The sequence below is a fragment of the Vigna unguiculata genome, chromosome 11 (assembly GCF_004118075.2).
Source record: "Vigna unguiculata cultivar IT97K-499-35 chromosome 11, ASM411807v1, whole genome shotgun sequence".
NCBI classification, from domain to species: Eukaryota; Viridiplantae; Streptophyta; class Magnoliopsida; order Fabales; family Fabaceae; genus Vigna; species Vigna unguiculata.
In genome coordinates, this window is record NC_040289.1 from 12,951,679 (window position 1) to 12,963,831 (window position 12,153).

The 12,153-nt window shown below is 37.1% G+C and overlaps 1 protein-coding gene across 3 annotated transcripts; it reads left to right on the forward strand.

Moving 5' to 3' along the window:
• On the forward strand, positions 1-8,778 carry LOC114168582 (ribosomal protein L11 methyltransferase). Of its 3 annotated transcripts, none has more exons than XM_028053468.1 (7): positions 1-358; positions 3,534-3,617; positions 5,994-6,134; positions 6,736-6,801; positions 7,004-7,171; positions 7,986-8,318; positions 8,434-8,778. In XM_028053468.1, the coding sequence occupies exons 1-7, from the start codon at positions 74-76 to the stop codon at positions 8,545-8,547; spliced, it is 1,191 nt and encodes a 396-aa protein (XP_027909269.1). In that variant the 5' UTR covers positions 1-73; the 3' UTR covers positions 8,548-8,778. The 3 variants fall into 3 exon arrangements, with proteins under 3 accessions (XP_027909269.1, XP_027909270.1, XP_027909271.1); XM_028053469.1 differs by having other exon boundaries at positions 255-358; positions 3,530-3,617; XM_028053470.1 differs by lacking the exon at positions 1-358 and adding an exon at positions 3,179-3,193 and having other exon boundaries at positions 3,530-3,617.
• The last annotated feature ends 3,375 nt before the right edge of the window (positions 8,779-12,153 follow it).

Below are 12,153 nucleotides of genomic sequence, written 5' to 3' on the forward strand. Positions count from 1 at the left end.
TGCAGAGACTCTACCTACCTTATATTTTATGCACTTTTGAATAAGAGTGAAAGGTTTCATTTGGGACAAGGAAATGGCAGCGTGGCATTTCCTCAAACAGTTAACATGCACAGTCGGTGCTCATTCTCCCACCATTTCCCGCCGCCTCATACACTACTCATCCGTCGTTCCCTTTCTCTCCATCCATCACAAAATTGTTAGGTACCAAAGGCTTCCCCATGTCCGTGTCAATCTTCGCGCCGCAGTTACGAATGCAAAGTTTTCCGCAGCTTCTTCTTCCCCAACTGTATCGGACACGTCGTTGACTCCACCGGCTCCTTATACTTCCGTTCTGATTCACTGCCCCAAAGACACTGCAGTAAGCTTCTTTTTCAGTTTTACCTTGTTTATTTTCTCTTTCAACATTGTAAGTCAATGTTTGTATATCATCAGAGGAAAAATAAAATGTTTTTTTCGTTAGTTTAAAGTCATTTTATAAACTCTGTGGTATTAGTTTCTTTAAAAGTTAGTTTTTAATTTATGTCTAAAATAATTTTAGTTTAGGTTTAAAGGGTCAATTTAGTCCTTAAACTTATAAACCAGTAACTATTTAGTCCTTAAACTTATAAACCAGTAACTATTTAGTCTGTGAGAACGACAAACCTGAGTATTAGTCTTTTACCGTGTACAGAGTATGAATTGATTCGTAACCTTTAGTACTTAAGCAAATTGATCCTTAAAATATATGATTTGTGTCAAATTGGTTCTTGAATCGCAATTTAATGACCAATGACCCCACTATTTACACATGTTATACATTCAAGGACTAAATCAGAATATTAGTTTTATTAAGATTAAATTGTCACCGATTTACACATCAGGGACCTAATGACCATTTACTAATTTATGATTGTAATTTGTTTCAATTATCCTTTTTATTTTATCTATGCTAGAGTCTTTACGAAGAAATTTATTAAATAAGACTTAATCAAGTATTGTTAAACTCCGTGCCCACTTTATTTGTATTTAGAAAATAGATTCAATATATTAAATAGTGAAAATTTGATATCTTTTGACAATGAAGATATGTATAAGAATAAATAAAAAGGTTTCTAGGAATACATATATGATATAGATATTCCTGATTATAAAGGACGGCATATTTTGAATAGTACCAAACTGGACAATTTCCTGTAATTGTTTTGTCATAGCAGTTTTAAGCCCTTCACTTGTTGCCCCTCTCAAAACCAGTTTCTTACCATGAACATAAAACTGCATGGACAACCTATCAAAGTTCAAGGTAATGTCTCCCATAGTAACCAACCACTCAATACCGAGCACCACATCATAACATCCCAAAGGTATAAGAAGCATATGGGAGAAAAACTCAATATTGTGAAGCGACCAAGAGAACTGTTTAACAATTGAAGTAATGGTAACTCTAGCTCCATCCGCTAGTGCCACACTTAAGGTGGGAATATGTGTGATAGGACAACCCAATTTCTTAGCCACCTTCTCATCTAGAAAATTATGGGTACTTCCACTATCGATGAGGATATGCAAGGGTTTTTTCTTATAGGAGCTCATCACTCTCATGGTTTTATAGCTAGCGATACCCGTTAAAGCATTGACTGATATTTGAGGGTCCAAGGAAATACTATCCTATTCTTGAGTGTCCTCAATTTCATCCACCGGTTCCACCTCCGTATCATTCATGTCCAAGACATGAATCTCAAGCTGCTTGTGTGTCAATGCATGTGTAGGTGTATATGGTTCATCACAAAAATAACAAAGTCCTTTAGATCTTCTCTCACTCATAAAGGCCATGGTAAGTTTTTTTGGTGGTTGTTTTTGGTTTGGGTTTAGCTGATTATGGGAATCGGGAGGTTTGCGTTTAGGTTTAGGTGTAGGTAAAATGGCTTTTGTAGGATTTTGTGGTTTTGGTAGGGATGTTTGAAGCAGACGCTAATTCATATAGTTTAGTCAACTGAAATGCCTTCCATACATCGTGAGGTTGAAACATTCTAACGGTCATTTGAATGTCCCTTTTTAACCCTCCTAAAAAACAACTTAACAAGTGGGCCTCACAGAGATTTAGTCTAGCAGTTATGGCATCAAACTGATCATGTTATTCTACCACTGTACTTTGCTGTTGCAATTGCATAAGTTCAGACATTGGATCATCACATATTTCCCCAAAATGATCTATTAAAACTTTTGTAAATTCAGTCCAAGTAGGCAGATGACCTCCTGGTAGATTTTAAACAAATGCAGTGTGCCATTGTAGTGCCTTCCCTTCGAAGTGGATGATAGCCAATTTTACACGCACATCCTCAAGCGTGCCATCAATTGCGAAATAAGTTTCACATTGATATATCCACCGCTGAATTGCATCACCCCTAAAACGTGGAAAATCAATTCGCGCCAATCGGGTTCCGCAAGAATAATTGGAATTCGCAGAACGAGTGTCACGCTGTACTGTCTCCAATATTCGTTGATCAATTGAAGAATAAATAGCCTGTCGAATGGAGGCTATAATTTTGATGAGGTGTGCTTTGAGTTTCGATGTGATTCGATTCTCCAAACGATTCTCTTGCTCACACATGGCTACTTGAGTACGAGTTGCGTCTGCCATTAATGCCAATGGACGGTATAAGCTGATACCACTGATGCAGGTAGAACTAGGAATAAACTATTCGAAGAACTACAAAACTATAGGGATTCCAATGAATGAATAGAATCCGTAGGATGTATTGAATTGAGGAAGAATTACAATGTCATTATTCAAAATTGACGTGCCTCCACTCTCTTTAGAGTTGGCTTATTTATAGAAATATAGAAATACAATACCATAAATAAAATGCTAATGGAATAATCAAAATTAATTCTGATTATCAATTAAAATTAAATTGATTGGTTGTGATGCAAGTTCCTTATTAATCTTCCTGTATCTTTCCAGTGTGAACTTTGTGTACATGTTTTTCTTTTGAAATCCAATAAAGTTAGGGTCAAATAAAGCCTTTTTCTTTCAGTGGTTACTGAAAGCTTAGCAGGCTCTAATGCCATGTTTGATTTTATCTTAAAACCAATTGACATTAAGCAAAGTTGTCCAACAAATATATAAGTTGTACTCCAATAATTGAGGCAGGTGATGTGGACTTCTCAACACTCTTCTTCTACATGTATTTGCCAAACTAGGCGAGCCTACCAGAAGGTAATTACCAAGATGAGTTATAGGTTTTGATACTATGTTAGATTTCATTCTAAAACCAATTGACATTAAGAGAAGTTACCCAATATACATATAGGATTTCCCAACAATTTAGGTTGATAAGCATACAAGATTTATTTATTTTTACTGAATCCCACTAAATTGTTATATGAATGGCTAATTTGGATAGGACTAGGAAGCTACAATGTATTTGTGGTCTATGTGGAAGGAATTGTCTACTAGACTTCAATAACATATTTAGGTTAATTTTGAACATACTTTTGCTTAAATTTTCTCTTATCTTGCCAATATGGTTGACCACCCTTCCACTTGTGCTAGCAAGGATGTGCTTGCTGAAGCCCTTTTAAGCTTTGGTGCAAGTTCGGTTAGCATGGATCAAGATGATGTCTCTCAAAGTACTGATGAGGTAAACTTGCTGATTGTTAATTTCTTATTTTAATTTTCTTTCCTTGTAATTTTTGTTGCGTGCTCTAGTTGTATCAAATTTGTTTGTTTTATTTGTTTCAATTCCAACTTAATGGTAGTTATGTTTATGATTGTGTTAGGAATCTCACATTAAGTATAATAAGCTACTTTGTATTGGAAGCCTTGAACCTCTCCATTTAATGATTTAGTCTTATATGTTGAACTTTCCTCTTGTGCTTAAGTCCTAATAGATTGTGATAAAGGTTTGCTTTTCCTATTGGAAGATTAATTGAATTTGTTGGAAAGAATGATAGCAAGCAATAAAATGAATGCACTCAAATACTTTAACACTCTAGAAAATATCTTCTGATTTTCTAATTATAAAAGAATATAAGGTGGGTAACAAAATTTTGAGATGAAGAATATAATTGCAAGTGGTTGATGCCATTGCTCGATACTATGCTTATGCTCATGATTTGATTTCACAACTATGTTTTCTTGCTTTTTCTAGAAAATTAGATTACCACTAATGAAGAAGCAATAACTAAAGCTAGACCTCTATTTCGAGGGAGAACTTGCCCTATCAGCATTGGAATATTCCACAATTTGAGCATGACTTTTGTCTTCATAGAATCATACTTGTCTTGGAGCTCCTGCAATATATTAGAGGATGTGAATTACTGCATCTCAATGTCTTGTACATAGAGAGAAAAGAAACTGACCTACTATACTAATAGTAAAAGAAATATTTGGAATGAGTGATAATGAGATAATTTATGATTTAGAAAATAATGCCCCTAATTAGGCCAAAGTTTAGCATTGGGATCCGTATGTGTTTCGATGTTTTAAGCATTCATCAATCCTGTTTCCATTGAAATGTATATTACATATGTCCAAGAAATCATATTATCAATTTTGAATTGTTATATCTGTTGTAAACAACTTATTATTAGTATAAAAATATGCTCAATATCTCCATAGTCCAAGATGATAGGACCAAACATATTAAAATTAACAGACACTTCTTCAAAGATAATCTAGTTCGGGGCCTAGTAATCCCATGTCTACAGGATTTTAGATACCAGATATTTTTACTAAAGGGTTTCCTTAGGATAAATTCTAGAATATTGTAAGCAAGTTGGAATGATTGATGTTCATTTACCAACTTGAAGTGAAGTGTTGTAAATATCAGATTATTATGACAAATATTATCGATATATCCATAGTAATTAGGGAAAAATATCTTTTCAATCATTCTATTCATTTCAACATATCTCCATAGTAATTAGGTAAAAATATCTTCTGAAGATCCAGTTCATAATCAACTCAGTGTTTCATTCTTCAAATCATTTTATTCCTTTATTAGGTTCAAAATCCTAGCTTTCCAAATCCACTGGAACAATCACCTATAGGTCAATATATCATCCAATAAGATAAACAGGTCAACAGGCTTAAAATTCCATGTTTAATCAATTATTACTGTTAAAGCCCAATTAAGCCCAATTAAGTCAATTCCACTTAAAATAGTGGGTTTATTCTTAATTACAGTCTAAGAAAGATAGGATTTAATGTTCTATGTGTAAGTAAAAATATGACCGTCAATGGGTTTGGTTTTCCTCCCCATGCTGTTCTGGCTTTATTTTTTTATGATATGTTTCATAAGATGACAAATAATAGATGAACTATAGGATGTCAGACCAGCGGAGATGTCAAAGATACCTAGCATAAGTTACTTAAAAGGAAAATAGTTCAAGTATTTCATTCCCCAAAGATGAATTGAAGTCTTCCTTGGTCTTATGTGTGAAAACAATAACAAAGTTGCTCCCTAATCAAGTCATCATCATTGTAAACACATGAGGGATATTCTCTATTATTACTAGTCATTATTAGGTTTCTCTAAAATATACTTTGTATGTACTTGCGTAATTAAACACACAATTCACAACAATAGGAAAACTCTTTAATCAATACTTATAATGACAATGTCATCACTTATAACACCATCGAATAAATGCATCTTGCAGCCAATCGGTGATATAAGACCAAGGGGTCAATCTCACTCTTAATTGTGCCAAATTTCTAAACTGCAGTGCTAAATTTGATAAGCCATGCTTTGGAGATTGTTTGAGACCATGTATAGATTTGCAAAGATGACGTTCATGTCTTGGAGACTTCCCTTGAGCTACAAACCTATGAAATTGCTCCATGTAGATCTTTTCCTAAAGATTGCCATAGAGAAAAAATATTTTGGTTGTACACTAGGTTGTTTATCACTTGCTAAGAAATTCTCTAATTGTAATCTTTCTAAAAATTCTAAATTCCATTTTGACACTAGGCTGTTGCTCACTTGCTCGTATTGATGAAATATTTCCTGCAGATTTGCATTAGTTCAATATTTCCTGAAGTTGAGGATATAAGTGTGAGCATTTTACATGCAGCTGATTCTATTGGCTTGAAGGAGATACCTAGATATGAAGTTAAAATTTGTGAGGAGGATGACTGGATGAAGAGATCTCAGGTCAATCTTTTCTTCTTTTACTCTTTTGTTTTTTATGGTCATTTGTTTTTCTTGTCTTGTTACTGAAGAGATGAAATCTAATGCATGTGCAAATTCCATTAAAGATGAAACATATTTATTGCGTTCATTCCACATCTCTGTTGTCACTTTCCTAGTAATTCTTCTCCTATAGGATGAGATAAGATGTCTTCTTCATAAAAGGATGTCTTTCTTTCTTTTCCACTCTGAAAAGGGTTGAAGAAATTTGTCTCCATCTTTTAGTGTTTTCTCAAACAATTGTTTGTAGCCATGGCTTACTGAGGGAAAAATCCTAGATGTATCCTGTGTGAACCAGAAACTGACTTTCCTTGAAAAGTTATCTGTGAGAAGGAAAGGAATTATTGATATAAAGACCTTTTGCTGATTACTTAATACTAATTATTTGATTTTTCTCACACCAGCACTATACTGTTCTATCCTTAACATTCTTATGTACGGCATGGTGTAAAAACGGAAATCATTGATATTGCTGAAAATTATCAAAATTAGATTTGTTATTGAAAATGACTTGTCAAATTCACCTATCTATGGTTCAAATTCACCTATCTCTGGTTACATACAGGAATCACTTCATCCAGTTCAAGTTACTGAAGGGCTATGGGTGGTGCCTCAGTGGTGTACTCCACCAGTATGACTATCTTAACCTTTCTCTATCCATGACTCATTATAAACTTAGTATGATTGCTGATATTGCGTTTGATCTCTCTTGATTGGTTTGTTTTGGTAACTTCTGTCAATATTTTTTGCCCTCTTTAAGTTAAATGTTCTGAGAGATAGTGAAGCTGAAAACTGAAAAGGAATTTTGATAATGAATCCTGGATTTTGCACAGGATGTTCAAGCAACAAATATAATTGTCAACCCTGGACTAGCATTTGGAACAGGGGAACACGCCACTACCAAACTCTGTCTATTACTCTTACACGGTTGTATTAAAGGAGGGGAGCACATTCTGGACTATGGCACGGGAACTGGAATTCTTGCTATTGCAGCTCTTAAGGTAGTAAATTGTTAAAGTATACTTAAAAATACTAAAATGAAAAGAACTATTATGGAAAACATGCTGAGGGTCACACCAGAATCATTTTGTCTGTTGGAACTGTACTTTTCTCCGTTCTGTTTTTTTCTTTTCCTTTCACTTGCGCTTTAGCTTTAGTTGTTGTTGACAGCTGCTTCTATGCGAAACCTTAAACTATACAGGACCAGTCTTAACAAATTGCGAGTTGTCAGCGCTATTGAATGTTTTCTTGTATTTTCATCATAATAAAATGTTTAGGCTGTAAATTTTTAGAAACTGCTGTATGGCAAATGGCAGGAAGGAACATATAGCATATATGTTAAGATCAGATATGAGTACAGGGACACTATGAGCCTAAATATATGAATTGATTTGGCTTGTGATCTTCCATATTCTCTCAACGAATAATAATATCGTTTTATACTGTGGAAACTGCCTGACGTACAGGTATCATCTTCAACTGGAAGTAATATTTGTTTCATAAAATGAGAAACATAAATGCAATTCTTTTCTGCTAAAAGTTATGTGCATCAAGTTATCCACGTATTTTGAACAAGAAAATATGTTGTGATATGTTTCCCATTCTTCCTTTATAATAGCAATACCACCACATCTTTTTCTGGTTTGATATATAGTTGCCTTGTGCATCGATTATCCAACAACTTCATGTAGTATTTTCTTTTTCAGATCTAGAAAATACTGCCAAAATCTGTGAATCAGCTTTTTGATATTGTTTACATTTTGTATTTTATAGTTGGCTCTCCAGTTCCAACTTTGACATCTTATGGTTTACTAGTTTGGAGCTTCCTTCGCTGTTGGAGTTGATGTAGATTCAGAAGCAATTGCATCAGCATCTCAAAACGCTTCTCTGAACAACATCAGACCAGACAAAATGCAACTGCACCTGATTACTAGCGAAACCTCTTCTTCCTCCAAAGATGACTCTACATTTGGAGTTATGGAGAGGGAAAATACTTATGAGATACAAACAATCACTACTTACTGTGCTAAGTTTGATGTGGTTATTGCAAATATACTCTTAAATCCCTTAATGGATCTTGCCGATCAAATTATCTCTTATGCGAAGCCTGGAGCCGTTGTTGGTCTCTCTGGTGTCTTATCTGAGCAGGTAATTTAGTTAAAACATATCTAATTTTTTATTCAAAATGCTTCATTGTATTTTTTGTTACTTGGAGTTACTATTTGGGGATATTGCTTCTTAATTCCGTTATTCAAATATACAGGTTCAGTACATCATAGAAAGATACTCGCCATTCTTAGAAGACATAAAAGTGTCCAAAATGGATGACTGGGCCTGCGTGAGTGGTAGGAAAAGAATATATTTGAATGTGAGATGACTGATTAAGTGACTAATTAGGAGGTTTAGTAGTGTTCCCCGGCAATCCCTTGTGCAGTTTAATGTCACCCTGAGTGATCATTGTCATCTTTGGTTGTTGTAATTCAGTTGCCAAGCAGAAAGTGAAGTGAAGTGGCACATCAAAGCATAATTCCCTGCCCTAATTTATGATGCCCTTTTTGAGGTTATAAATTCATGATTTTCTTGAGCTTATAGTTTTTGTGATTGTACATGATAGCCTTCTTTTTTTTTCTCTTCCTACACTAATTTCTTTAATTGTTTGAAAATCATTCTACTTGATTATTGTAACACCTCATTTAAATAATATCCTTAATTTAAATGAAATGCCACACATATAGAGTAGAAGAAACAAATCCGGGAGTTTAACCACTACTCCTTACAATATCCCAAAAAAAAAAACTAGAAAAAACCAATGCACATCACGATGTCAGATACAAAGTATAATACAAGAACTTGACAGTAGTTATTAATGTACTAAAGGGCAAAACAGTATATGGGCCATAGCCCTATGAGAAAGCCCAAGACAGTAGAATCCAGCCCAGATGGGCTACACAACGGAACCATCACCTCCCTGTTGATCCTGGGTGTTCCTTGCATCTGCTCACATCAATAAATTGATGATCATCGCAAAAGAAGAAGAACCACACACAAGCAATCAAACAAGCAAAAAGGTAAGCTAGAATATAAAACAGTTTATCATATAGTTACATGCTATTTCACATTCCAATCAGTATATCTAATCCAAACATGTTATGACCTTTCAAACAATATACTAAGACTCAGACTCGATTCATCTGGATACATATAATCTAGTTGGATTCAGCGAATGCTTGCACTTGTGGTGGATTTCTTTGCTCACCCCCGAGCTAAGTGTTATAATGTTACAATGTCTCAACCCCCACCACACAAGGTTAGCCCTTGATGAATTTCAGGTCTCCTGCTACTTTCATCACAAGAGTCAGTTTGCTCTATGTGAGACTAACTGACTCTTTAGAGCGTCAGGATGCAACCTTACCTTGAATCCTTACTAAATTATATACATGGGGCACCACCATGAACTCCCGCTAACAAGGGTCATGAAATTACGTCTCAACCACTGAAGCACCACCATGAGGTCTCACCTAGAGGCTCATGGAATTACGTCCTAACAACATACCAATCATATTCAAACAATCATGTAATATTTATCATGCTTATAAATCTCATGCCAACCTTTATAATTCATCCTCATACATGTTCCATGTTGAATCCATTCCAAATCATCCTTCCCAATCCATGAATATAGAAGTGTAATTCATACCGACACCATGCCACTTTGATTACCAACCATCTCATACAAGTCACATGCCAAGGTCATGTTAAACTTATCAATAACAGACCATAAACCATTCTACTCATACCCATTCGCGCAATTCATGCTTTTTAAAGTAATTGAATCAATCCACAAGTTAAAGTTAAAGTAAGGAATTAAAATTTTGCAGCAATTCTCGCTTAAGCTAGACTGATCTCGCTTAAGCTAAAAATTATCGCTTAAGCTAGACTGATCTCACTTAAGCTAGAAATTCTCGCTTCGCTTAAGCTAAACTGACAGATTTTCATTGGTTTCAACATGTAAAAACACAAAATCCCAAACAACAAAAATTTAAGAAAACATAAGCACGTAGTATAAAATGTTGGCATCATATGTCATGCTTTAAAAGGGTGAACAAATCAATCATGGGAGCATACAGACATTTAAACAACTGTGCTGTCAATCTCGCTCAAGCTAAGGAGTTCTCGCTCAGGCGACAGAGGTCTCTCGCTCAAGTGAAAAGCTTTCGATTAAGCGAGATTGAAAACATAGAGTACTTTGAGTACTCGCTCAAGCTAGCCCATCTCGCTCAAGCGAGAGGCATTTGCTCAGGCGAGCACTCGAAACTAAAAGGGACGAGTTATTGCCATTCTTGCTTAGGTGAGAGCTCCTCGCTTAGGCGAGAGCTTCCCGTTTGGGCGAGAAACAACTCACTTAGGCGAGCATAGCAGATTTCACATGCTTTCACGCATGCAAAGCCAAAAATCCATCCAGACCGATTATTTTCACACCATCAAAAGCACATCAAATTATCAAGAGCACCCAACAGAACCAAAACAGACACATTATTTATAAAAGCATGAAAAATCCTAGCTTCGCTCACTTGGACAGATGTTAGTGGAAAGCACATGCACCTACGACAACGAACCTAACAGCTCTAGGAGCATACTCAAGAGGTGGAGTAGAAAATGAGGTTGAGCTGACTTGAATCTGAATGAGCTTCGAACCCTAGCAGAACACTGTTTGAAGGGAAAAGAGAAGAGGAGTAAGGTGGCTGAATTTGCAAAGTGGGCAGAACATGAGAGGGTTAGGCTGGTTTAGGGGTTTTGGGATGCTCTATGGGCCAGCCATAGACCTAACTGACTAAGAGAGGCCCTTAAATTTTAGGACATAATTAAAGTGGGTCTTACAATTATAATAACTCTCCTTAATCGTTTGAATATAATATATAGGGATGTCAAAACGGGCCAGCCCGGCCCGTTTTGACCCGGCCCGATTTTGGCCTGATTTATACGGGCCGGGCCGGGCTGGCCCGCAAAGGTGAAACGGGTTACACTTTGAACCCGGCCCGCAAGCTGGCGGGCTGGCGGGCTGGCCCGCGGGCTTTTTTCCATATGTTACATTGTGGGTTTTACTGCAGGGTTAGTCTCTGGTTTTTCAGAAGGGAAGGGATCAAATCTTCTTCTTCTTCCAAAACACAGTGTTGTTGCAATTAGCAATGGATCATCGGCAATGGCGTCCCACTCCACCCCCAAATCTCTGCCCCACTTGCTCCCTCTCCCACTTCCCCTTCTGCCCCGCTCCTCCGCCCACACCCTATCACCACCCACACCAACCCCCTCTTCCTTACGCCTCCGCTAACCCTAATTTCCAGAATTTCAAGAGACCCCGAATCCACGACAACAACACCCACCCTCTCAATTTCTCTGACGACCAGCGCAGGTTACAGCTCATTCGCGATCACGGAACCAACCCCTCTCTCCCCCACACTCAAAACGCCTTCCATCCACACGACGTCGTTCCGCCGCACCACCCTCACAATGCCCAATTCAGATCTTCCCCGCACCCCTTCCACCCTTATCCAGACCCCTCGCAATGCTTTCCCGACGTTTCCCCCGCCCCTTACCATCACACTCACGCTCCTCACGTTGGCATGCAGCCACCATAACTTCCAATTACAGGAAACCAATTTTAGGGTTACGAAAATCATAAATTTAGGTTACAAATTGAAAGAAAAGGGAACCAGAACGCAAATTACAAACAAACCTGTGTTCGTGGTGGTCGTGGCGGTCGAAATCGTTCGTCAATCGCAGTCCGATGGTGGCGCTGCTGCCCCTGCCAGGGACGTGGTGGATGTCACGGTGGAGGAGAAAGGAGACGCCGTGAATGGCCTGCACTCTGCCTTCGTGTTTCTTGGCCAGCGACGTGGGTGGAGGAGAAACGAGGGTGCTCTCTTCTGGTTTCCCAAAACGCAGGGTGGTGGAGGAGGAGGAGAAGAGAGTGTGAGAGGAATGA